The sequence below is a fragment of the Geotrypetes seraphini genome, chromosome 2 (genome assembly GCF_902459505.1).
Source record: "Geotrypetes seraphini chromosome 2, aGeoSer1.1, whole genome shotgun sequence".
Classification (NCBI taxonomy): domain Eukaryota; kingdom Metazoa; phylum Chordata; class Amphibia; order Gymnophiona; family Dermophiidae; genus Geotrypetes; species Geotrypetes seraphini.
In genome coordinates, this window is record NC_047085.1 from 396,394,306 (window position 1) to 396,421,519 (window position 27,214).

The window sequence follows — 27,214 nt, forward strand, 5'->3', positions numbered from 1 at the left end:
GGAAATGCAGGCTGGCTAAACAGGTTCCCTGAAGATTTGCTCTGTTAGCTGCAGACTGCTGCTGAGTCTGTGTCTTTTCCCAGGCAAAGATGCCCTAGGCTACTGGGGTCTTCTTGAGCACCAAAAGCCTCCAGAATCAGATTAACCCCCCCCCCAATAATAAAATACATACTCTGAGCAGATCAGATAGACACCTTAACTTTCAGAAGGAAAAACTGAAGAGAGTCAGTACAGCCCACCAAGGAAGGAGGCGGAACTGAAGAAATTGTAGATGATGCCTTCTGCACAGCTCCCGGTTAAAGAGTTAACTCACTCGTATGCCCTATGCACCAGAATTATATTTATCCCTGTGGACAGGTATGTCTGTGTGTTTGTTTGTACTGCATGTATGCACAAGTAGGTTTGTATGTGTGCACATGCTCTGAAAATCGATCAAGGTCTACACCTCTATCACTATTTGCGTTTGTCTTCTGCAGTCCTGGCGCTTCAGCTGTGAACACCAGAACAAAAATATTTGTAATTACTGCCGCATTTAGCACCCCCCCAGTCATTTTTAAATGTGGCTTCTCACTGCTAGGAGTGGGCTTCTCACCCTCAGCATTCACTGCACGCAGCCCGAGGAGTTGTAGATGCTGCGATTGCTAGTACAGTAACTTGGTTTGAGATTCTGCAGTTCACTTTCTGATGTTTCAGTCTGGTAAGAGAAAGACCACAAAGCTCCTCTCTCCTGCAGGCAGGGCCGGATTAATGAATAGGCTCAGTAGGCACGTGCCTAGGGCCCGAAGTTGTCAGGGGAGCCCGATGAAACAATGGACTTGGATGTTTTTTTTCCCTTTTGCAACGTAGGCCCCCCGGGAAAGATCGGCAGCGCTGCCCCCCCCCAGAAATATCGGCAGCGCTGGGCCCCCCCCCAGGAGATCGACAACACTGACCTCCCCCCCCCTCGGCATTGACATCAACCAACCTTAATAAGTGACGTCGGAGTGGGTGGCCCGGCAGATGCAAGGAGTTGCTGCAAGGTACCGCAATAACTGCGTCTGCTGGCTCTGCTCAGGGAAGAAGTAAGTGACATCGGAGGGGTTGGACTGGCAGACGCAGTCATCGCGGGACCTTGCAGCAACTCCTTGCATCTGCCGGGCCACCCACTCCGACGTCACTTATTAAGGTTGGTTGATGTCGATGCTGGGGGGGGGGAGGTCAGTGTTGTCGATCTCCTGGGGGGGTCCAGCTCTGCCGATCTTTCCAGGGGAGGGGGCCCAGTGTTGCTGATCTTTCTGGTGGGGGGGCCCAGTGCTGCTGATCTTTCCCGGGGGGGGGGCAGTGCTGCTGATCTTTCCCGGGGGGGGCACGCGTTGCCAAGGAAAAAAAAAACACCCGAGTCCTCTGTTTCTTCAGTGGGCCCCCTCTGACCTAGAAAGGTGTTGGAGGGAAAGAAAGGGGGAAGGGTGGTGGAAGGAGAGAAAGGGGCAGATACTGATGGAATTGGTGTGCAGGGGAAGGGGAGAGATATAAGGGGAAGGATACTGGATAGAATTGGGTTGAAGGGAAAGAAAGAGGGCAGATACCAATGGAATTGAGGTGCAGGGAAAGGGTGCAGGATACTAAATGGAATTGGGTTGGAGGAAAAGAAAGGGGTCAGATGCTGATGGAATTGGTGTGCAGGGAAAGGGGGAAGGATACTGGATGGAATTGGGTTGGAGGGAAAGAAAGGGGGCTGATCCTGATGGAAGTGGGAGGGAGAGAAGAGAGTGAAATGCCAGACCATGGGGGTATGGGTGTGGGAGAGGGAAGGGAAGAAGAGGAGAGAGATGCCAGACCATTGGAGGAGGGAATGGAAGAAGATGGATGCCAGACCAATGGAGGTGAAGGGAAAGATGGAAGGGGAAGGAATACAGTTTTTCGAAGTGGCACAGAAGGACAGAAGATTAAAGGAAGAGAGTGACAAGAAGATGAGGAGAGCTGAAACCAGACAAGACAAAGATAGAAAAAATTTTTATATTTATTTTTTTTGCTTTAGGGGACATGCATTGCTGTTTCTGTGGTGTTGCATTGTATGCAGAGTCCAGCGTATTGTCTACGTATTTCTATTTTATCTCCCCCTTTTACAAAACTGTAGAGCATTTTTTTAGCACTGGCTGTGGCTAAAAACCATACTACAGTTTTGTAAAAGGGGGGAGAGATTAGTTTGTGATTATTCGTTCCATACTAAGCGAAGGTGTTTTCTGTGTTCTGTTTGTATGAAAAACATGGTTTTTTTGTTAGCGTTGACTAACCTTGTTTGACGATATGCATCAGGCATGGTTCTTGGGAGCACCTTGAATTAACCTGATTTGAATCTCCTTATTTTCTGCCAATCTTCTTTTGTTTCACGTTGGACTCTTTGGTGGACTGCTTGCCTTGTTGTTTCATTGCAAGTTAACATACATATTGTGGAACGAATTAGAGAAGTTACAGATTTGGTTGTTTATACATACATATGGGTTACAGTTGGTTGATGTAGAGTGAGGCAGTTGAGAGGCATTGTAAACTTGCTTATTAATATAGACTTATATTTTGGACAGTATTACTACTTTACAAATATTTGAACACTTTTATATATGCATGGAAAGGGTTAAGTTAAATTCCTGGGTACTTAGGTGGGAAGGGAAGGAAGGGGGATTTGTTCAGAGATGTTTAGGGGTTGCATAGAAGAAAAACTGTGCACTGGCATACTAATCTTTGTTTGTTTTGAATTTAAAAAAAAATACAAGTGGAAATAAAGAAGTAAATAAGAAAACAGATAAATGGGGGTGAGACATGGGCGGGGCAGGGGGCCCCAGTGTACTAGGGGCCCTCGAAGAATTAATCCTGCTCTGCCTGCAGGGAGTGGGTAAAACGAGGATCCTGCGGACCTCCTTTTTCCTTACACCAGATCTCACCAGGGCAGTTGATTCACGTTAGCAGTTCTTAAGGTAATCACGAGTTGGATTTTTCTTTTTTTTTTCTGGCAAACTCCAATGATTTCGTTTCAGGGAAATAAAGTGCAATAAAAGAGCCTCTTCCGGTCCTGGATGCCAGGTAGGAGAGCAAAAGTGTCACACAGCAGGTAGGGCGGAAGCACCTCCCATTTGCCCACCTCCTTCTTCAGGTCCCTCCTATCGCGGCCCATTCATTCCGGCCCCGCCCGCCTGCAGCCAGTAACCCCTCCTCGGCAGAGGAGGGGGGCGGGCGCCAGGTGACTGGAGGAGGTGCGCTAAGGCAGAGCCTGGCGATCGGTCGGGAAGGGCGCTCCCCCCGACAGCTTCGGATCTCTCGCAGCTCCAAGCCGCTGTATGGAGCCAACGAGCGCCGCGGCTACGGATCGCTGAGGCGGGAGGATGTGCGCCGAGCGCCCGCCAGCATGCAACCTCCCCCGTCCGACGTAGGACCCGCCACGGCGCCCGCCCTGAGCCGCAGTCGGAGCGTCCGGGAGCAGCAAGTCCAGCTGAAGCACAAGCTGCGGGAGCTGCCCACCCTGCTGCGGAGCGGCCTGAGCCTCGCTCGCAGGAGAAGCAGCTGCAGCGGCAGCGCCGCCGGCGCGTCCAGCACCTGCCCGCAGTGCCCGGTGAGTGGATCGCCCCCCGTCCTGCGCCGCACGGCGCGTGCATACCCTGGGCTCCGGCGCGAGACACTGCGGCGCGGCGCAGCGCGCGCGTGCCGCCCTGCAGGAGCTGTGCTGCTGCGGCTGACTTGAAATACGGCTCAGTTTGAAATCATTAGTACGGTGTGAGGCGTGCATTAAGCATCCCAAAGGGTCAGTGCGTTGGAAACCTGGGCTACTGTCAATGTGTCGGGTTAGAGCTGGGTGTTCTTTGGGTTGCATTGTTTGCAGTGTAAGAAAGTTTTATGCCCTAATTGAATCAGCTTCTGGTGGCCCCCTATCCTTTCTTCTGCAGTTGTTGGAAGCTTAAAATGAATTAAGTGAGGTAGGAGCACACACTGGTTATATTTTGAGCTGGCTTTGGAGTTCTGTGATTAGGTAGCAGCTGGACCCAGAAAGGATCAGCTTTCTTGTGTCTCTTCTTTCTTCCTCCCTCTCCGCCCCCGCCTTCCTCAGGGACAGGTACAGTGACACTGGGCAAATGTGAGACCTGGCACCTTCATGGCTTCAACTTCATGGCTTCCTTAAACAAAAGACGGCACACTGTGACTCATTTGCTCACTGGCTTAAACAAACCCGGGAGTCCGGTTAAAAAGTCTCCATATGGAGAAATAAAGGGCAGTAATTAATCACAGTCTGAGGTTTATGTTTGGCATGGGAACTGCAAGAGAGAGAGAGAGAGAGAAAAAAAAAATCATAAAACCACAAGAAAAGTCATGTGCTCTTCTGTAGTGGGAGCACATTGTATTGATTTTGTGTCCGCAATTGAAGATGATTATTATCTCCAAAAGCTAGCCAAAAATGAATGAAGTTACTCAGGTATTGTCTTAATTTCTATTCTCTTGTTTTGTTTTTATTCATTAACTTTACAGTGGATTAACACAGGGACCACATTATTTTATCCATTTGTGTGCAGTGAAAATTTGACTAAACTGACTCATGGATTAGATAAATTCTCTTCCTGTCTATTGTGGAGCTATTACTGAGACTAACTCATATCGGTTATTAAACTGTTCCTGCCTGCCAGACAAGCTCCCACTGTCTAGTATTCTTTGCAGATGTGTTACCTGTGACAAAACTTGGCTTACTGTAATGATAAAACATATTTCCTTATTTTATAAACTTTAGGGTTTATTGGCAAAGCACATTACATCACTACCATTGTTGTGTTATGAACTGTAAAAGCAGATTTTATTCTTCCTATAATTAGTTTCAACATTAATTGCTTTTAGTATTTTGTTCAAGCTTGCCTGTTCGAGGGCCCTTTTACTAAGCGTGCTTACTGCAGGTTAAAATCCATTTTAAGCACTAATCAGTTAGTGCAGCTCCATTGTCAGCGCATGGTTAGCGCAGGACCCTTACGTCTGGATTCTATATTCGGCGCTGTCGGTGGCCGCCTTAAATACGGCTGCTGATTGCATGTCAGTCACGTGATGGTGCTGTTAATGGAATCCCACCTTTGGGAAAGGTAGATGCTAGCAGTGTAGGTTAGGGTATTCAAGGCCTCCATTTTGGGTACCTACCTTTGACGTGAGTCATGCCTACAGAGACACTTTACGATGCCTAACGCTGGTTCTGGCATTAGCCACACCTCCAGTGGCGTTAGTCGTCGTAAACGCTTCCATAGTTTCTATCAGTTTTAAACAGCATTTTCAACTTTCGTTAGGTGTCGGTAGGGCACATTTTCTAGAATCTGGACCTTATTGTCTAGAACAGGGCTGCCCAAGTCCGGTCCTCGAGATCTACTGGCAGGCCAGTTTTTCAGGATATCCACAATGAATATGCATGAGAGAGAGATTTGCATACCAAGGAGGCAGTGCAGGCAAATCTCTTGCATGCATATTTATTGTGGATATCCTGAAAACCTGGCCTGCCAGTAGATCTCGAGGACCGGACTTGGGCAGCCCTGGTCTAGAAAATAGATGTCACCAAGGTGTCACCAGCACTAATGGCCACACATTGATTGGGAAATTAGCATGCAGCCATTATACAGCCACGCAATAAGTGGCCTCTGCACAAGAAACTCATGTGCTAGTCACGACACAGGGCACTTTTTAGTGCATCTTAGTAAAAGGTTCCCTAATGTTTTATGGTAAATTACTGTCTTAAAAAAAAACCAAAAAAACTTTCTAAAACCATGATCTTGCAGCCTTAAGCCTCATTTAGGACAGTGGTTCCCAACCCTGTCCTGGAGGAACACCAGGCCAATTGGGTTTTCAGGCTAGCCCTAATGAATATGCATGAAGCAAATTTGCATGCCTATCACTTCCATCATATGCAAATCTCTCTCATGCATATTCATTAGGGCTAGCCTGAAAACCCGATTGGCCTGGTGGTCCTCCAGGACAGGGTTGGGAATCACTGATTTAGGACACCTTTTATGATAGTTTTTTTAATGTTCATTTGATCAAATAGAAGGCAGTTTGTAGTTTTTCAAAAATATATTAAACAGGCTGAGGGATTGAATTTTAATAGCTTAGGTTTATTTTCACATTAAAGTTTGTGAGGTCTTTATTTTGTTTTGGTTGGAGAGAGAGAGAGCATCTTAAATTTGGCCTTAATATTTAGCTTCTGAAAAACCATATCAAAGGTTACAACAGACGGTGAAAACATAATTACAGCAACCCTAAGCAGTGCATGCAATCCAAATGTAAAAAAGAAAAAAAAGATATTTTCATCAACCTTTACAAACTTCTGTAAAGGACCAGGTGTTTTTTTTTTGTTTCTTTCAAAACAGTTAATCTCCTCTCTAAGTTCCAGAGAGATTTGATCCCATGCAAAAGGCTAGCAGGGCTGAAAGCCATGTGTTACTGAGGTCAAGCAGGTCACTTTTAGTGAAGGTAACTGCAAAACTTCCTCCCTGCTGAGATGAATGGAGTGGACGGTCAGAGCTGTGGTCAGCTGTTCGGCTTAGGAGGTGTAACGAAGATGAAAAATGTGAATAAAAATGGTAATTTCTAAATCTTGACAAAGCAATTAGCTGATCAGTCTGCAACCATCCTAGGTACTAGGCACTGGTATTATTGTGGTGAGAGAGTGAACATTTTTCATCTTGTTTTATAGACTGGGTAATAGTAAATTATTTGAACTCACTGACTCTTTGTATAGCTATTCGGCTTTCCTCCCTGGCAGCTTCCTGGGTGTAGTAATTTCTAAAAGAATGTTTCTTCCCTTCAGAACAGGTGACAAATTCATTTTCAGCCACCTGTTTTTTAGAAGGACCTAAACAAAAAGAAAAATACCCCAAGCTTTTAAGACGGAAAGAGGAGAAATAGGGATATCTAGAAAAGCTTAGTTAGGCATGTGCTGAGAGTGAAAGAGAAATGCTGAACCCATGCTTCTCCCTAAGGCCCAGATGCTCAAAGCTTATGCCAGTAAAGTTCGATTCAGACTTGCTTTTACTGTTCGTGGTAGCAGCCACCGAGAACTAGTACCGCCTGATTCGCCTATTCAAATCTATTCGCTTTTTAAAAAAAATCAGACTCACCGACTCATTGAGTCCTGACACCTCCAGCTCTCATAAAGCAGCAGTGGCCAGCGGGAAGAGGCAGTGCTTGGAACAGGCTGCTCCTGCCTGTCCCGCTGGGGCCTTCCCTCTGCTGTGCCACTGATGTTCAGAGTGCTGCCTCTTCCCACCGGCCACTGCTACCGCTGCTGCTTCTTTGGGAGGCCCGTATGCCAGATCTCATGGTGGAGAGGGTCGGTCAGGATGTACTGCACGGGGGAGGGGGGGGGAGAGGAGAGAGGAAGAATTGTTGAACATGGGGTAGAGGAAGGGAGAGATGCAACAAACGGGTAGAAAGGGGCGAGAGGGAGAAATCCTGCATATGGTGGAGGGGAGGGAATCATGCTTGGAGAAGAGAGAGTAGAGAAATGTTGAACATAGGTTGGAGGGCAGGGAGAGATGCTGCATGGAAGGGAATAGAGAGGTTTGACCCAGGGTGCAAGGCAGGGAGAGAGAGAGATGTGGCAGTGGAAGGAAAGGTATAGAGATGGAATATGGATGGTGAGCATGGAGAAAGAAGAAAACATGAAATGGGCAGGAGACCTTGGTGAGTGAGTTTAACAGAAGACAAATAGAAACCAGAGCCTGGGACCAACATGATTTGAATAATAAAATGACCAGACAGCCAAAGGTAGAAAAAATAATTTTATTTTCTATTTGATACAATATGTCAGATTTGAAATGTGTATCCTGCCAGAGCCGGTGTTAGACAGCGAGCGCGAGCTAGGACCTAACAGAGAGAGGAAAAGTCTTTCTTTTTTGTTTGTTTGTTTTAATTTAATTTTTATTCATTTTCCAACAAATACACAAGAACTCCTCTTGTTACAGAAAACCAGAGCTTCAGTATCAGAATATACATAGATACCCTAACTTAATATAAAGAAAAGAGAACCCAAGTCAACAACCTTAATTTGAAGAAATCAAAATATATCTTAAGTTAGGATTTGAATTTAACACCATATTAATGCTCTTATTTGACCTCAATTAAGACTGAGAAACAAAAAAGAAAAGATAAGGAGCTCTAAATTCTTAAACATCATTTATACTAAGAAAAGCTTAACGTGGATACTATTCCGGCTCTATTACGATAAAGCAGCCTTCAGACATACTATGTAATTTTCTTAGAGTTCAGAAAACTACGAAGTTGCTCTGGTAAAAAGAATACATACTTAGTCCCGGCATATTTTACAAGATATTTACATGGATAACTAAGCAAGAATGTGGCTCCCAAGCCTTTTACTTCTTCCCTCATGTCTAGAAATAATTTCCTTCGATCCTGTGTTGTCTTAGTAACATCCGGGAAGATCCATATCTTTTGATCTAGAAACAGACTATGGGAATGTCGAAAGAACATTCTCAAAATTTAAATCCTGTTCAAAAACAATTGATATTAATAGTGTCCCTCGATAGTCAACCTCTTCTTGGGAGCTTTCCCGTAGATCTGTGATGTTATTAAAGTCAATTGGTTGTAGCTTATCAACTAAATTTGTCTCTCCTGGTAATTCAGTTTTCTTCTTTGGAAGGTAGTAAATCCTATTTACTGGCGGAATAGTTTCTGCAGTATAGTTTAGATTTTCCATTAGGTACATATCCATAGGATTAATAACTGCAGATTTAGGAAAATTCAAAGCTCTCAGGTTAAGCCTTCTGTTATAATTCTCTAATTGTTCAATTTTCCTTTGCAGAAACAATCTTTCTTTAACAAAGGAACCTGAGAGCTTCTGTATAGAGGCAATTTCGATATTAATTTGATCAAACTTAGTATTTGTTTCAATTTGAATATTCTGAACTGAAGTTGATAAAGTATCTATTTTTGACAATATAATCGAGGTGTCAACTACGGATTTTGTAGCTGCTGCTTCGAGTTTCAGTAGAACTTGCCAAACATTTTCTAATGTCACCTGAGAAGTGTGGTTTCCATCCACATCATGTTCCGTTGAAGATTCAGTGATCTGAAGAACTTGAGATCCTTCACTTCGGGAAGGCGTTGGACTCATCTGGTCTCACGTCTTCATGCTATCCATTTCCTCCAGCGCCGGATTTGGTGGAAGTCGGGCTGCGGGGCGAGATAGTGATGTTTGCAATCCCAAAGCTCCAGCGGCTCCTTCCCCCGGAGTAACAGCTGGGAAACTTCCTCCCTCAACACTATCCGGCAAGCTAGTGAAAAATCTGTCCAGCGAAGCTTGTCGGGGTGTGGAGGGATCCACCCGGAGAAAGCCCTTGCGCTTTGTTTGAGGCATATCAAAAACTTGAACGTAGGAAAAGGTAACTCCAAAGAATCGCAAGGTCGAGCGGAACAGACTTTCTCACTGTTACCACGCCACTGCCATTTTGTTTCTCCGGTAATTCTTATGTTCTCCCTGTTTGTCTTGTTTATACCACAGCTCCGGCGTGGGGTTGGAGGGGGCAAAGGGGAGTGGGGTGGGTGAAGAGGCTACAAAATAAACCTTCCAAGATGTTTGGAAAAAAAATGCCCGATTGGGCAGGAAAAGTGAATTGAATAAATAAAAAAAAATCAATTCAATAGGCCAAATTAAATAGAAAAATTGTTCCCTGAATCGGGCAGTACTACTGAGAACCCTATGCAAATGCATTACAACGAGCTCATTAGTATTAAAATGAGCAATCGATGTAATGCACAGAGAGCAACACCTACAGTATGTGGAGGAGTAACCTACTAGTTAGTGCAGCAGCCTGAGAACGTGGGGAACTGGGTTCAGTTCATACTTCACACTCCAGTGCCCTAGGTACAACCTGTATATAATATGTAAACTGCTTTGAATGTAACCAGAGAAAGCAATATATCAAGTCCCGTTCCCTTTTAGTATGTAAAAGTTTCCAGCAGATCTGGAGTTGTGGTAACATGAGGGTGCTAGCATTTTTAAAAGCTGCATGTATGTGGGATATGTGGCCATGTGTGTGTTTTTGTATGTGTGTGTCCCACGTGTAACAGCTGTGTCCAAAGTTGCTGTGGAACAAAAAAGAAAAACTACTGCCATAGCAAGAAAACTTAAGCTGCAACTTGGTGAACTTTTTTCCCCCCTTGCTGCTGCTTCTGCCTTGTTCAGAGCTACGGAGCTCACAGCCTTACGTTATACTGGCAAAAACCTCCAAAAAATGACCCCAAAATATCCACAGAGAAGAAAATCCAGAAGAAACCAAAAGAAACTCTGTGGAATCACGATGTTCCTTAATGGAATTTATTTGAAAATGTCAAAGTTCCAAAGGTACACTAAAATCATCCACATAAAAGCCTTAAAGGACTTAGTCTGCTAGGCATGCAGGACCCAACACGGTCCGCGTTTCGACAAAAAGTCTTCTTCAGGGGTCCTATAATGGTGACTACGGGGGGAAGCTAATATGTGGTGAGCCGGAAGTGAAACACTGCTTGCATTTGCAATGGATCAAATGCAAGCAGTGTCTCACTTCCGGCTCAACACGTATTAGCTTCCCCCCGTAGTCACCATTAGAGGACCCCCCAGCTCAATTCAGCGCATGCTAAGTGTGCGCTAAAACCGCTATCGCAGCTTAGTAAAAGGAGCCCTAGGTCGCTCTTTTTGAACCTTTCTTGAGATAAGGAGGCCAGAATTGAACACAATATTCCAGATGAGGTCGTACCATGGAGCGATACAGGAGCATTATAACTTTCTTAGTCTTGTTAACCATCCCTTTCTTAATAATTCCTAGCATCCTGTGTGCTTTTTTGGCTGCCGCTGCCCATTGGGCGGAAGGTTTCATCGTATTGTCTACAATGATACCCAGATCCTTTTCTTGCGTGCTAATCCCCAAGGTGGACCCTAGCATCTGGTAACTGTGATTCAAGTTATTCTCCCAATGTGCATCACCTTTTGCATTTGTCCACATTAAATTTCATCTGCCATTTGGACACCTAGTCTTCCAATTTCCTAAGGTCCACCTGCAATTTTTCACAATCCGCATGCGTTTTAACAACTTTGAACAGTTTGATCTGCAAATTTAATCACCTCACTCGTTGTTCCAATTTCCAGATCATTTATAAATAAGCTAAAGAGCACCAGTCCTAGTACAGACCCCTGTGGCACTCCACTGTTTACTCTTGTCCATTGAGAAAAATGACCATTTAACCCTACCCGCTGTTTTCTATCCGATAACCAATTCCTAATCCACAACTGAACTTTGCCATCTATCCCATGACACTTTAATTTTCTCAAGAGTCTCTTGTGAGGAACTTTATTAAAAGGTTTCTGAAAATCTAGATACACTATATCAACCGGCTCACCTTTATCCACATGTTTATTCATACTTCAAAGAAGTCAAGCAAATTGGTGAGATACGCTCTCCCTCGGCTGAACCCATGCTGACGCCGTCTCATTAAATCCTGTATGTCTACGTGTTCCACAATTTTATTTTTTATAATTGTTTCTACCATTTTGCCCGGCACTGAAGTGAGGCTTACCGGTCTGTAATTTCCCGGATCTCCCCTGGAGCCCTTTTAAAAAGTCGGCGTAACATTGGCCACCTTCCAATCTTCAGTTTTGTGCATCTGGTCCTAAGTATCTTAAAGAAAGAGGTTGACAATGATACATGTACAGTAGACTCTCAGTTAACTGGCACCCATGGGGATTGATAGTACTGCTGTCCAATTCAGGGAAAAGATTTTTGATTCGATTTGGCCTATTGAATCAATTGAATCATGTCTGGACTGTAGGGAGCATGGGGTAACACCTCCTAGCCGTATTCACGTAGTTTTTCAATGATGACATTCCCTAAGTGCGGGCGAGCGTTGTCTTGATGAATGAGTGGCCCAGCCAACAGCAACTGAGGTCGGGTTTTGTACATTTTTCTGTGCATTTTATGCAAAAAATTATGATAATACACTGCTGTGACACTTCTTCCACATGGAGTATGGTTTATGATGATGTGATCATAAGCAGAAATCATCATTTGTTTGTCTTTTGATTGAACTCATCGAAATTTTTTTGGTCGTGGGGAAGATGGAGCTCTTCACTTGTCATTGAAAAACTATGCGAATACAGCTGGGAAGTGTTACCTCATGCGCCCTACAGTCCAGACAGGAGTCCACCAGACTTTGATCTTTTTCCAAAGTTAAAACAACCTATGCATGGACATAGTTTTGCATCTCTGGAAGAGCTTTCTTCCACCGGTACCAGAGCCATTTAGCAACTGAACAAAACGATATCTTGGATGGAATAATGATGCTTCCCGGATGCTGGGACTCGGTCATTGCAAAGCAGGGAGACTATATTGAAGGATTGTAAAGAAATACTTGGAAAAAAATAAAACATGTAAAAAAATAAAAAAAAGTGTGCATTATTTATGAAATTACCCTTGTATAAATTAAGTTGTTATTAAATAGAAGGATAGTTGAGTGGGCTGGCTGCCGGTATTCCGTAACTGAAGAAGAGCAAAAGACAGACATCACACAAAGTCAATCAGCCAACAATGAGCAGAGATCTAATCTAATGTAATACAGTATTTCTGAATCACACTTTGGCTAATTGGGTTCAAGGTGACTTACAATATAAGGAATTATAAAATGTATAAGCTACATTATATTATAGTACTTCAAAGAGAACCGAGTTATGAACGGAGTAATGGGGAATTGAGGTTCCATGACTGTACTGGAATAATACTTGAGTTAAGTATGGAATTTAGTGATACTAGGTATACTGAATTAGTTGTCTTTAGTGTGTATGCTCTCAAAGAAGAGAGTTTTTAAAAAAAATTTTCAGAATCTGTTTTAGAATGTCAGGAGGTTGTTTCAAGATAAGTGAAAAGCGAGCCGAATATATATTAGTATTTAATTTCTTTGGGAGATGGGATGAGTAGTTGAAGCGATTTCAGTTTTCTGGTTGATGTTGGCCAGGAATTGATGAATACGTTTGAGCGGCTCTGCTGTTTTTGCTTATATAATTTGAAACATTATATAGGACAGTTTTGAAGGTTATACTAAACTAAACTAAATCTTGGGTTTATATACCGCACCATCTCCACATTTGTAGAGCTCAGCACGGTTTACAAGAATTGTTTTTATGGGCAGCCAATGTAAGTTCTTATAGTAAAGTGAGACGGAGTCAAATTTTTTGAGTTTAAATATTAGTCTGAATGCTGTGTTTTGTATCATCTGTAGTTTGTTCAGGAGTGTGGCGTTTAGACTCGCACAGAGGGAGTTGCAGTAATCTAGCTGTGACAGTATAAGCATTTGTGTTAGTAGAACAAAGTGGCGCTCTTGAAAAAGGGTCTGATGTCTTCTTCTCATATTGTAGGTTTTCTTCCTTAAGTTGGATACTTAAAAGTCATATGATAGGGTGGAGTTGAGTATAATTCCAAGGACCTTGGACGTCAAGTTGATATCTAGTTTGGATCCTGAGGTTAGAGTTACAGTGGAAGGAATCATATGTACAGGGTTATGAAACCATAGAACTTTTGGTTTTGTCCATGTTAGTTTGTTGGATGCAGCCCAGGTTTGTATTTTATCTATTCCATTTGATATTATTAGTATTGTGTCATTAGTGACACGATTAATTAGGATGAGTAGAAGAATGTATCTGCATATGAGGATATGCATTCATTGTTGTTGAATTTGCTTCATCCTAGTGAGCTCATGAAAAGGTTGTAGAGGATTGTGGATAATGGTGATCCATGAGGTACGCCACAGAATGCTTGTCAGTTTTTTGAAACTGCTTCATCTTTGTAGGCATCGTCTGTTTTCCAGTTCAGGACGGTTCCTATTTTGTTGCCTATTTTGTTGAGTTTGGCTACTAATAGTTGGTAGTCAACCATGTCGAAGGTGGTGAATATGTCAAATTGAAGGAGGATTGTCTGGCAGCCAATTTTCAAGTATTGCTTGATTTTTGGTGGTTAAGGTCAATAAAAGGACCTATGATTTGAGTGGAATCCAAATTGAGTGGGATGGAGGCAAAAGTGTTCTTCAACGTAGGCAGAGTTTGGTTAGTATTGGGATTCCAGCTATTGGTATGTAATTTGAGGGGCTTGAAAGGTCAGCATCTTGAGCTTTGGGGATCAACATGAGGGCAATTTGCCCCATTTGGAAAGGTAGTTGGCTGTGATGAAGAAGATTGTTTAAGAGTTATGTTAGTTGTTCTATGTGGTCAGGGGTCATTCTCTTCTTGGTTAGACTTGGAACTTTTCAGCACCCCCTGTATAAGTCCTGCCTAAAGGCCCATTCCTTTGAGACTGCTCTTAAATTCAAAAGACTTGATTTCCTGGTTTTTATCCTGTCATGTTTACACATGTTGTACTGTAATGCTTATATGACTTACTGTTAATGATTTGTAGGCATCCTCCATTTTATGTTTCTGCACAAATGTATAGTATAGTATACTGTGCAGCTGACCTGATCAATATCTGAAATGTCTTGGATGTTGCTGGCAGACAGCTGTATGGGTTTTACCGGCTTATACACCCGTCTTGGAACATTTATTCCCTGAGGTACCCTGTTGGGTCTTTCCTGCTCTGCAAAATTGTGAGAGTGAATCTACCTCTCCCCCATCTTTTTTTCCAGTGTTCTGTTCTCACTAGTGATCTCAGGGTATGTGAAAGGAGCAATGATTTCTAACAGTAGAAACTGCTCTTTCTCCCCCATTTATCCATACCACAAATACTGCTGAGGGGAAAACTTGCTATGCAGACAGCCAACTTCCCTCCCTGAGGGCTGCAAGCAAGTCTCTCCAGATGAGAAAGAATAAACATTTGAGATGTTAGTATACTTTGCATTCTTTAAATAAGAACCGGCCCAAGTGCAGTTTTGTTGATTCTGCAAATTGGATATATTTGTGTCTCTTTGGAGTGTTTACATTGGCCATCCATACTGGGGAAGAAAGATGTGACCACTGTTGGGTGATCTGCATGCAAACTCTAGCTAAGCAGTGTCAGAGAAGATAATGAATGTTACAAGGGTTCAAAAGAAACAAATACAAGATGCTTTCCAGTCGCAGTTTTCTAGCTCCTGATAGTAACTGGAATACCTGTATACTCATTATAAAATGAATGTTGCTGAAAATTCCTTGATTCTTGCGAATTTATGCTACTAGGGATTACAGTGCTTGGGGGGGACTGTTGTTTATCCATTCAAACAGATAACTTTCCAGCTACCTTTAGTCCTTCAAGGAAACCTGGAGCTAGTTCAAAATACAGGACCACCAGTCCAGAAGGGGGGGGGGGTGGAGCAAATTTATTTAGGGACTGTTTTTTTTGGTTTTTTTTTTTTTTTTTACTAAAGGGTTTTAAGGGCTTAGTGCATGGTTAGCACTTGGCAAAGAGGCTATTGCAGAAATGCATTAAAGCGTTTTGTGGTCTTTTGCCTGTGTGCATACACTAATCTGCATGCTACTGATTTTTCAAAAATATTTTTCAGAAGACTGGGTCTTCCTGCATTATCCAGTTATTAAATATTTGCACATGCCTCTTTCTGGACACTATTAAATACCTCATGTACCTAAATCCCTTGTGTGTAACTCAAAAGGGTGTGTGACTAGAGGCATGGCAAGGAGTGTTCCAAAAGCTGCACACAGAGTTACAGAATAGGTCCTGCCCCCTGGAGCTATTCTGTAACTCTGTGTGGAAGCTAAAGAAGCACAGCCTGGACTTTGCGGTCCCCAGTTATGTCTAATACCAGCTCTAACAGGATACATATTTCAAATCTGAAATATTCCAATCACAAAATATAAAATAAATTTATTTTTTTCTACCCTTTGTTGTGTGGTAAATTTATTTTTCAAATCACATTGGTCTCAGGCTTTGTTTTTGAGTTCCTTCTGTCTTCATTGTGGCATGGCTGGATCCTGAAGGTAAGAGGAGCTGGGGAGGAGATGCCGAGTCTGACACAGGTGCAACTTTTTTTTACCACAGGAGCAAGACTTTTCACCGCTCCTACGGGGCAGTAATAGGTCTTGTCCCTATTCCTGCGGGGCGGTAAAAGGTCTTGTCCCCATTCCTGCAGTAAACCAGTTGCAAATGTCTCCATTCCTGCGGATTTACTGTGGTGACCACATTTTACCGCTGTAAAGGGTCCCCTGTCATTCTCTACTCAAAGGCAACAAACCGTTGACTAGATAGTAAGGGGCCATTTTGCTTAAAGCTCTACAAACAGGTGTGGCAAGTTTAAATTTGACCTGCTAACTAATAGGCAGCCAGTGATGCTTATAGAGAGGGTAATATGTTCACGTGTTTGCTGGCCACTAGCCTTGGGTGAATGAATATCTGAATAAGTTTTGGTGGTTCCTCCCTTAATGGGCTAATTTTGAAAGCTTATTTAGATCTGAATGTCTTAACAATAGTTATGCAAGTTTTAAGTACCTTAAATTATTGTAATATCTTGTATATAGGTCTTTTAACTAAATATATTGCCAAGCGCCAAATGAGTCGGAGAACAGCAGTTAGATTGCGGTTAGGAAGCAAGTGTTGGAAAAATGCATGTCCTCTGTTAGCTAAATTACTTTGGGCTCCCTATTAAAAAGCATTGCATATTCAAGTTGCTGACTATAATTTTTCAAGTGATTCATGATAAGAAACCCCAGTACTTGAGAAATAGGATTTTAAATTAGACCCCTAAGAGAAATTTGAGATCTTCTCAGGGTAATCAGTTGGAAATTCCTGCTTTTGGATTAGTGACGTGGGAAAGTAGAGCATTTAGGGTGAGTGGCCCTTCAAATAAGAATAAAATTCCTTATGAGTTGAGGCAGTCTCAATCCCTCCTCACTTTTAGAAAAGTTTGAAAGCAGTTTTGAATCCTGATTTGAACTAGTAAATTGTTTGTGCTATTCTGTTAAAGGTTGAATGAGGATGCTAAGGCTAGATGCATAGGAGTTGGAGGGGTCATTGGCATAATGTGAAAATCACCAGAGATGATGGAAGGGGATGAAGATTCAAGAAAGGAGGACAGCCAGGAATCAGTCGGTGAGAAAGGAGGAAAGGGACTTATCGGGGAGGGGGTGTGTGTAATTGACATAGGGGTAGCAGAACAAATAGACAGATGGCATGGACTTCAAAGGATGAAAAACAGTGAGACTACGGTGGGAAAAGGGGTTGAAATCTACAAGATGAGATTGAGAGGGGACATGATCGAAACATTCAAGGTACTGAAGGGAATAGACTTAGTAGATAAGGACAGGTTGTTCATCCTCTCCAAGATAGGGAGAACGAGAGGGCACTCTCTAAAATTGAAAGGGGATAGATTCCATACGAACGTAAAGAAGTTCTTCTTCACTCAGAGAGTAGTAGAAAACTGGAACGTTCTTCTGGAGTCTGTTGTAGGGGAAAACACCCTCCAGGGATTCAATACAAAGTTAGACAAGTTCCTGCTGAACCAGAACGTACTCAGGTAGGGCAGAACGTACTCAGTATATGGCAATTCTTATGCTCAAGGAGGGGGGGCTATTAACAGACATAAGTGTATAGGGAAGGGAAAAGAAGGTACCAAGCCTCGAAGCAAAGCAAATCCAATAAGAAGAGGCACTGGAGATGTCAAATCCAACCGAGTGGTCAGAGATCTTTGACCAGAGGGCCGCCGCGTGAGTGGACTGCTGAGCACGATGGACCACTAGTCTGACCCAGCAGCAGCAATTCTTATGTTCTTATGAGTAGACCACGTGGAATGAGTGCTCATGTGGTATTTTGCTGTAACTTTTTTCTCATTCTATCTCTTTTGAACTGCAGTAGTTTTGAGTAATTTAATTTTTATTTCTTCTCAAACTACAATTACATAAGAACATAAGAACATAAGCAGTGCCTCTGCCGGGTCAGACCATAGGTCCATCCTGCCCAGCAGTCCGCTCCCGCGGCGGCCCAAACAGATCACAACCTGTCTGAATCATCTGAAGGGGCTCCCCTGCCACCTTGGCCTCCCAATTTGGTCCTGCCTTCCCATCGAAGTCCCAGCCCTCCGGTCCTGCACATGCACGACCTGTTTGGTTTATACTCAATACCTGACAAACTTTCTATACTTTTGTTACATCCCAGCTCCTCCCTCAGTATCCCATGATCCCTTTATCCCTCAGGAATCCGTCCAATCCCTGTTTGAATCCTTGGACCGTACCCTGCCTGATCACTTCCTCCGGTAGCGCATTCCAAGTGTCCACGACCCTCTGGGTGAAAAAGAACTTCCTTGCATTTGTTCTGAACCTATCTCCCTTCAGTTTCTCAGAATGCCCCCTTGTATTTGCTGTCCCCTTCAGTCTGAAGAATCTGTCCCTATCCACCCTCTCTATGCCCCTCATGATCTTGAAGGTCTCTATCATATCTCCCCTGAGCCTCCTTTTTTCCAGAGAGAAGAGCCCCAGCCTATCCAGCCTTTCGGCGTATGAGCAGTGTTCCAGCCCTTTTACCATTTTCGTTGCTCTCCTTTGGACTCTCTCAAGTACCGCCATGTCCTTCTTGAGGTGCGGCGACCAGTACTGAACGCAGTATTCCAGATGCGGACGCACCATCGCTCGATACAATGGCATGATGACTTCCCGTGTTCTGGTTGTTATGCCCTTTTTTATGATGCCCAGCATCCTGTTGGCTTTTTTCGAGGCTGCCGCGCACTGTGCAGATGGCTTCAGTGATGCATCCACCAGCACACCCAAGTCTCTCTCGAGTCTGCTGTCTCCCATCAATACCCCCCCCAATTTGTAGCTGAACAACGGGTTCTTTTTCCCTATATGCATGACCTTGCATTTGTCCACGTTGAAGCGCATTTGCCATTTGTTTGCCCAGTCTTCCAGCTTGTCCAGGTCTCTTTGTAGGTCCTCACACTCCTCCCTGGTCCTAACTCTGCCGCACAGTTTGGTATCGTCTGCAAATTTTATAACCTCACACTTTGCCTCCTTTTCCAGGTCATTGATGAATATGTTAAAGAGTAACGGCCCCAGCACCGATCCCTGTGGCACACCGCTCGTGACTCCCCGCCAGTCAGAGTATTGACCCTTTACTCCAACCCTCTGCAGTCTACCCGACAACCAGTGCTCGATCCATCTGTGCACATCCCCTCCCACCCCGTGGTTCCAAAGCTTCTTAAGTAGCCTTTCATGTGGCACCTTGTCGAAAGCCTTCTGAAAATCGAGGTAGATGATGTCTATGGGCTCCCCTTTGTCCATGCGACTGCTTATTCCCTCAAAGAAGTACAGCAGGTTCGTTAGGCACGACCTCCCCTTACAGAATCCGTGCTGGCTTGTTCTCAGTAGGCCATTCCTCTCAATGTGCTCGCAAATGCCGTCCTTGATCATAGCTTCCACCATCTTCCCTATAATTGAAGTCAGGCTCACCGGCCTGTAGTTCCCGGGGTCACCCCTCGATCCCTTCTTGAAGATGGGTGTGACATTTGCCAATTTCCAGTCCTCTGGTACCTCACCCGTTTTCAAGGATAGGTTGCAAACATGTTGGATTGTGCCCGCTATTTCCTGTCTTAGTTCCTTCAGAACCCTTGGGTGGATCCCGTCCGGGCCCGGTGATTTGCCGCATTTTAACCTGTCTATCTGTTTGAGGACATCCTCCTTACTTACCTCTATGTGTTCTAATTTCTCAGCCTGTTCCCCACTCATGAGGTCCTCTGAGTCCGGTATATTAGAAGTGTCTTCGCTCGTGAAAACCGACGAGAAAAACGTGTTCAATCTCTCAGCTACCTCTTTATCCTCCTTAATCACTCCCTTCCTGTCCCCATCGTCCAACGGCCCCACCTCCTCTCTCGCTGGTCGCTTCCCCTTAACGTAACTGAAGAATGCCTTGAAGTTTTTCGCCTCCTTGGCCAGCCCCTCTTCGTATTTCCCTTTTGCTTTTTTAACCTCCCGGTGGCATTCCTTTTGGCATTTCCTGTGCGCCTGACGGTTTTCCTCTGTTGGGTCCTTTTTCCAACTCTGGAAAGATACTTTTTTGTCTTTTATCGCCCTCTTTACTTCTATTGACATCCAAACCGGGTCCTTTGATCGCTTGTTCTTGCAGCCTTTCCTGAAACTGGGGACGTACATTCTTTGTGCTTCCTGCAGGGTGTCCCTGAATAGGGTCCAGGCGCTTCCCACAGTCTCCATCCTAAAGATGTTTCTGAGCTTCCTCCCCACCATTTCCCTCATAGCAACATAGTTCCCTTTCTTGAAGTTCAGCGCAGTTGTTGCGGTCCTCCTAACTATGGGTGTCCCTCTTTCTAATGTGAATCTGATCATGTTGTGATCACTGTTTCCTAGCGGTCCTCCCACTTCTACCCCTCTTGCAGGCCCCCCTAAACCGTTTAGGATGAGGTCAAGAGTAGTACCCCCTCGCGTCGGTTCTTTGACTAGTTGCTCCATGAAGCAGTCCTTCACAGCTTCTACAAATCCTGTCTCCCTCGTGCAGTTGGAGTGACCCGTACTCCAGTCTATCCCTGGGTAGTTGAAGTCCCCCATCACTGTTACACTTCCAGTCCTGCACTCCTGTTTCAGTTCCGCTTCCAAGTCGTGTCCGACTCCCTCTGGTGTACCAGGTGGTCGATAGTAAAGCCCCAGTTTTATGCCCGCACCCTTGTTTCCCGGTAATTTGACCCATAGCGATTCCAGCTCCTCTGCCTTTGTTGCCATATCCATCCTGATCGAGTGGATAGAGTCCTTTATATATAGTGCTATGCCTCCCCCCTTTTTGTGGGTCCTGTCTCTCCTGTAGAGCTTGTACCCTGGCAGCGCTACATCCCATTGATTTTCCTCTGTCCACCAGGTTTCTACAATCCCAATTATATCCAGGTCCTCCTCTTTGGCCACGACTTCTAGTTCACCCATCTTGGCCGTGAGGCTTCTTGCATTTGCGTATAAGCCCCGCAGGTCCCGTCGTTTTTCTTCCACCTTTGCATTTACCTGGGCCACTTGCCCTTGGATTTCTGGCAATTTTCCCGCTCTCTGTGTTTCCGCTTTGCCCTCAGCCTTTACCCTCTTGGCTTCCTGCTTCCCCACATTCCTGCCACCCCACGTCTCCACTTTTCCTCTGGGATTCCTAGCCCTACCGTCCCCCTCCTGGGCTATCATCCCTTGAGCCTCTGTTTGATCCCCTTCGCCCTGTGGTACCTCTATATTACCCTCGGCTTTCGCCCTCATGCCACCCAGCCCCGTGTCCCTGTGCCCCTTAGTCTTCTCCCAGCAAGCTCCCTTTACCCGTTGTTTCCCTCGCTGTCTGATTTTGAGATCTTCCGGTCCCTCTGTTTCCTCCCTGCAGTCAGCTCGTTCAGCATCTGTTCTGGATACTGTTTTCCGAAGCGTCAACATCAGATCAGCTGTCGGCTTTCCCCCTCTCCTCAGTTTAAAGCCCTCTCGATCTCCTTCCTCACATTGGCTGCCAGTAGTCTGGTTCCCGCTGTGCTCAGGTGCAGTCCGTCCCGCCGGTAGAGCTTGTTCTTTCTCCAGAAGGACGTCCAGTTCCTCACAAAGCGGAAGCCCTCCTCCTGGCACCATCTCCTCAACCATGCATTCACAGCTTGGATGTCTGACTGCCTCTTTGCATCTGCTCTCGGTACAGGCAGGATCTCCGAGAATGCTATCCTCCGTGTGCTCCGCTTCAGCTTTCGTCCCAGGACCCTGAACTGGTCAGTCAGTGCGTCCATGCTGAAGTTCCTCCGGCTCACATCGTTTGTTCCGACGTGGATTATTACCGCAGTCTCCTCTGTCTCTGCTCCGTCTAGGATCCTCTCAATCCTATCAGTGATGTCTCGTGTCTTGGCCCCTGGGAGACAAGTCACTAGCCGGTCCTCCCTTCCTCCAGCTACGTGACTGTCTACCTCTCTCAAGATCGAGTCTCCCACCACAATAGCAGACTTCCCTTTCCTCAGCCACCTCCTCTGTCTCAGGTCCGTGTCCTCGGTGTAGTGTGGTGTCTCTTCCTCGGGGTCCTGGTGAGTCGCGGTCTCCTCCTCTTGCGTGGTTCCTCCACTAGGTCCTTCCCCGGTGTCCCCTTGTAGATCCTGGGTCTCGTCTGCCGACATCCGTCTGTGCAGCTGCTGGTCCTGTTCCTCCACCTTCCTCCTATAGGCCTCCTCGATGAATCTCTCGAGGTCCCTCACCTGATCCACAATGGGGCCTGCTCCGTCTGTGTCTTCGGTTGACCAGCTCGTCTCCTCTGTGTTGCGCAGTCCCTCTAGTCCCTCCAGTTCCTGGACCCTGACCCTCAATCTTCCGACCTCCATCCTCAGGCTTTCCAGTTCCTGACACCGACTGCATATGTACTCCCGCCTTCCCAAGGGGAGGTAGTCGTACATCTTACACTCTGTGCAGGATGTACGACTACCTCCCCTTGGGAAGGCGGGAGTACATATGCAGTCGGTGTCAGGAACTGGAAAGCCTGAGGATGGAGGTCGGAAGATTGAGGGTCAGGGTCCAGGAACTGGAGGGACTAGAGGGACTGCGCAACACAGAGGAGACGAGCTGGTCAACCGAAGACACAGACGGAGCAGGCCCCATTGTGGATCAGGTGAGGGACCTCGAGAGATTCATCGAGGAGGCCTATAGGAGGAAGGTGGAGGAATAGTTGTTGTGTAAACTATTTTAAACGATTGTGATCATAAATGGTATAATAAGAAAATAATTCCATCTGGTTATGATTAGCTTTAGAGAGCAAGCCACATGCTTCTTCCATTGGGTTAATGAGCATCAGCCTTCTAACACTGTGGGTATCATTTGCAGATGGTTAGCATGTGCTCTGTTTTCTGCAGCAGTATGCACTCGCATAGGAAGAGAATGGGTCCTGTGGCTGACAACACATGCTAATGGTTACCTGTGTGTTTTGCCTTTTTGGGCATCTTGCTTGTTTTTAAACTTTGATACATACTGCTAATAAAGGATCTCTGACCACTGGGTTGGATTTGACATCTCCAGTGCCTCTTCTTGTTGGATTTGCTTTGCTTCGAGGCTTGGTACCTTCTTTTCCCTTCCCTATACACTTATGTCTGTTAATAGCCCCCCTCCCCCCTTGAGCATAAGAATTGCCATATATATTAGGAGAGACTGAAGGTCCATCAATCCCAGTATCCTGTTTCCAACAGTGGCCAACCCAGGTCACAGGTGGCTTGTCGAGTCTTAGTGCATTAGTTTAGTCAAGCTACAATTTGATTGACTAAACTGCTTTTTTGAGTTGGAAAACATTGTGTCGGACCTCTTTTGATATCCTCACTTTTGATTTCCTCACAGCCTTATTGACTCCATCTGCCACTCCCCATTTCTTATGATCTTCTTGTGGTCTTCATCTGTTTCTCCTATTCGTTACGTCAGCTTAGCGAGGAGCAGTCCTTCTCTTTTCTTGGACCATTTGTTTGGAATTCCTTTCCAGTTCGTTTGCAGCTTAAGTGCTCGCATGTTAGGTTTGAGACTGCATTAGAAAGGCTCACTTGTTCTCCCTAGCAATTGACGGCTCTGTCTAGGCAGAACCAGGTTGAATGCATGTCTATGTGTCTGCTTTTCTCTTAAATCTTCTGCTACTTTACTGATTTTTATTTTTTAAATATTTCCATTATTACATACCACAATATCCTTGATACAACAGTAATCGAACATTAATTCCAAGGGGAAAAAAAGGAATAAAAAAATTTTCAATCTTTAGACCACAATAAAAGGAAAATTGGATCTGAAATGAAAAGGAAAAAGATTACTGTATATCAGAATTCAAATAGACAAGCAGACAAGCCGAACTAGTAGATTATGCATTTCTCAATTCCTCTAGTTGAAATAAATTGCAAGAGTTGACTTGGATAAAAAAAAAAATACTGCAAAACTTTGCTTCAAAAGAGATTACATATTGACAAGAAAATTTTAATGCAAAGTTCATACCCAAGGTCTGAGCCCTGTTGCAACACCAAGAATCCTTGATGTCTTTTCTCTGTATCTCTAGCAAGATCAGGAAATTATGTACAGTATTTTAGATCCAAGTTTCCAAGTTTATTAGTTTTTAATATCCCGATCATAAAATGAATATCTGACCGGTTTACAATTTTTAAAAAAAAGAATTTAATATAAAGTAGAGAGAAATAAAAAAGAGTGTAAAAGAGTAGATAGAGTGAACAAGTATGACATTTACAGACAAACTAGAAAGTGAGGAAAGATGGGGAGGTGGGAAAAAGTTACATAATTATAGAAGAAAAAAAGGATATAGAGGGAAAAGGGGATGACACATAAGGGTGGGGGCATAATAAAGAAGAAGGTGGACTGCTCTAAAAAAAAAATAAAATCATCCATAGATCATCCATATAACAACCCCCCCCCCCACTAAAATGCTATTTCTGTCAGATTTTAGGGCTTACACTATCTGCTCTTAACCACATCTTCTGGCAATTCGTTTCAGAGCTTAACTATTCTCTGAGTGAAAAAATATTTCCTCCTATTGGTTTTAAAAGTATTTCCCTGTAACTTCACGGAGTGTCTCCTAGTTTTTGTAAGTTTTGACTGTGTGAAAAATTGATCCACTTGTACCCGTTCTACTCCACTCGGGATCCTGTAGACTTCAATCATATCTCCCCTCAGCCGTCTCTTTTCCAAGTTGGAGAGCCCTAACCTTTTGAGTTTTTCCTCATATGAGAGGAGTTCCATCCCCTTTACCATCTTGGTCGCTCTTCTTTGAACCTTTTCTAGTGCCGTTATATCTTTATAAGGAGACCAGAATTGAATACAATAGTCCAGGTGAGGTCGCGCCATGGCGTGATAACGGACGCATTATAACATTGTTAGTCTTGTTGAGCATCCCTTTTTTAATAAATCCTAGCATCTTGTTTGCTTTTTTGGCCACCGCCACACTTTGGGCAGAAGATTTCATTGTATTGTCTACAATGACACCCAGATATTTTTCTTGGGAGCTAACCACCAAGGTGGACCCTAGCATTTTGTAACTGATTTGAGTTAATCTTCTCATGTGCATCACTTTGCATTTGTCCACATTAAATTCATCTGCTACTTGGATGCCCAGTCTTCTAAGTTTCCAAATTTATTAAAAATTTGATATACTACCTGATCAGGCTTCTAGGCGATGAGCATTAATAAAAGAGCACTACATAAAGTACATGTAGTATGACTAAATTAATAAAATCAGAGGTTACATAAAATACATATATAAATAAATTAATAACAACAGACCTTACTGGGATAGTTAGTTTGGCAGACAGATAAACTAAGACAAACTGGAACGAATGGGAAAAGGGGAGGAACTACAAAAACGATAAGAGGGAGAAACAAAAGTGTGGGGAGGGGAAGGAAGGCACAGGTTACTCGTTGTTTAGTCCTTAAAAGGACAGTTAGAGTCCAAAGGCATCAGCGAAGAGGAACGCTTTTAGTTTGGACTTAAAATAGTTTAAAGTCGTCTCTTCTATTAAATATTTTGGCATGGAATTCCAATTTCCTAAGGTCTACCTGCAATTTTTCACAATCTGCAGCGTTTTGACAACTTTGAACAGATTAGTGTCATGTAATCACTTCACTTGTCATTCCAATTTCCAGATCATTTATAAATAAAGTTAAATAGCACCTATCCCAGTATAGATCCCTGCAGCGCTCCACTGTTTACTCTCCTCCATTGAGAAAAATGACCATTTAACCCTACCCTCTGTTTTCTATCCGATAATCAATTTCTAATCCACAACTGAATTTTGCCACCTATCCCATGCCTTTGTAATTTTCTCAGGAGCCTCTCATGAGAAACTTTGCTTTCAGAAAATCTAGATATACTACGTCAACTGGCTCACCTTTATCCACATGTTTATTCACACCTTCAAAAAAGTCAAGCAAATTGGTGAGGCTTTGTTTTAAATCTACTGCTTGATAGCTTCATCGCATAGCTCCTAGTCCTAGTATTTTTGGACCTTGAGGACTGGATTTGAGGACCTGTGATCTGAGGGATGCATGTGCCTGTCTGTGGTTGTATAATTCTGTGGGTTACACAGGAAGGTAGTAGGAGGCAGTTTACCATTTTTTTGCCGCAGTCTCGCAGTCACCGCTTCAAGATGTCAGTTACTGCAGTGTCCCAGTTACTGATCCAGTTGATTAATGCTAAAGTAAAGAATATTAATGTGAATAAAAATAGTCCTAAATAGAACAGATGTAATCCAGGAGTATTAAAGAAAGATTGTTCAGTGCAGTCAAGACCAGTGTTTTTCACAATTTCTCTTGCCACAGTCCTGCAATTCCCAGCAACTGAGCTGCTGACATGAGCTTTTAATTTGTATGAATGATGATGGCAAAAAACAAAATAAAACGCAGAATATCCTCTGTATCTTTGGAAATCTTAACACCTACTACTATTGCTTGTTAAGCAGTGTTTGAGGCTCTGGTCCTCATTCAGTATAGACATTGTGGGGCCGATGTTCAACTCTACTGAGAGTGCAAATGTGCATTTGCCTTTGGGCATGCATGCACATTATTGGGTATAGAGGCATTGAATTCTATAAACAGCGCCTGAAGTTAGGTGCTTAAATTGGCAGTGCCTGTCAATTTAGGCACCAAACTTAAATTTTTTAATTGGCTTAATTAGTGCTGTTAATTGAAAGTGCCATTAAAAATGATTTAAAAAATTAACTAGCTGGCAGGCGCCTAACTCGATAGACGCCCACCACCTCGCGGTAGGCATCTACACTGAGGTGCCTACATAGTAAGTAAGCATGATTATGGTCGGAGTTTGGGCATGGATTGAGTTAAGTGCAAATATATTATGCCAAGAAAACCCTGGCTTAATATACTGGTGCCCGATTGTGAAGTCTACTGGTGCTTAAGTTGAATCTAGGTGCCGCTAGGCACAATTCTACAAATGGCACCTAACTTTTCTAGGCACCTGTCGGGTTAGGTGCCATTTATAGCATCTGACCCAGAATGCACAGAGAGCTTGAGTGTGTGAGTTAACAGAAGACACAGCAGCTTGCTTGGAGAGTATTCTGCATCAGTGTTCAGACCTTTTGATTTGTGTGCAACAAGTTTCCAAGTTTATTCTGTACTTGATATACCGTCTATCATTGAGTACCTAGACGGTTTACAATACTAAAATTTAAAAGAGAATGAGGATAAAAGAAATATGTTTAATAGACAAGACATGAAGATAATGACACAGGAGGGTCAGGGGTTAGGAAGGTGCAAAAATACATCAAGATAAAATACCGTATTTTTCGCAGT

The 27,214-nt window shown here is 43.9% G+C and overlaps 1 protein-coding gene and 1 long non-coding RNA gene across 5 annotated transcripts in view; one reads left to right on the forward strand and one right to left on the reverse strand.

The window, feature by feature from the left end:
- LOC117354073 overlaps window positions 1-3,099 on the reverse strand; it is a 48,729-nt gene extending 45,630 nt beyond the window's left edge. For both annotated transcript variants that reach the window (XR_004538107.1, XR_004538106.1), the window contains exon 1: window positions 2,919-3,099. This is a non-coding gene — a long non-coding RNA (uncharacterized LOC117354073). The remainder of the gene's footprint in view (window positions 1-2,918) is intronic.
- A 50-nt stretch (window positions 3,100-3,149) lies between these two features.
- The window catches only part of RAPGEF5 (Rap guanine nucleotide exchange factor 5), a 427,979-nt gene continuing 403,914 nt past the window's right edge, over window positions 3,150-27,214 (forward strand). For 2 of the 3 annotated variants that reach the window (XM_033930887.1, XM_033930890.1), the window contains exon 1: window positions 3,151-3,583. In XM_033930887.1, coding sequence (XP_033786778.1) covers window positions 3,380-3,583 — 204 coding nt within the window. In that variant the 5' untranslated portion in view covers window positions 3,151-3,379. Of the gene's footprint in view, window positions 3,584-27,214 lie in introns of all 3 variants that reach the window. The other variant, XM_033930889.1, reaches the window with a different exon arrangement.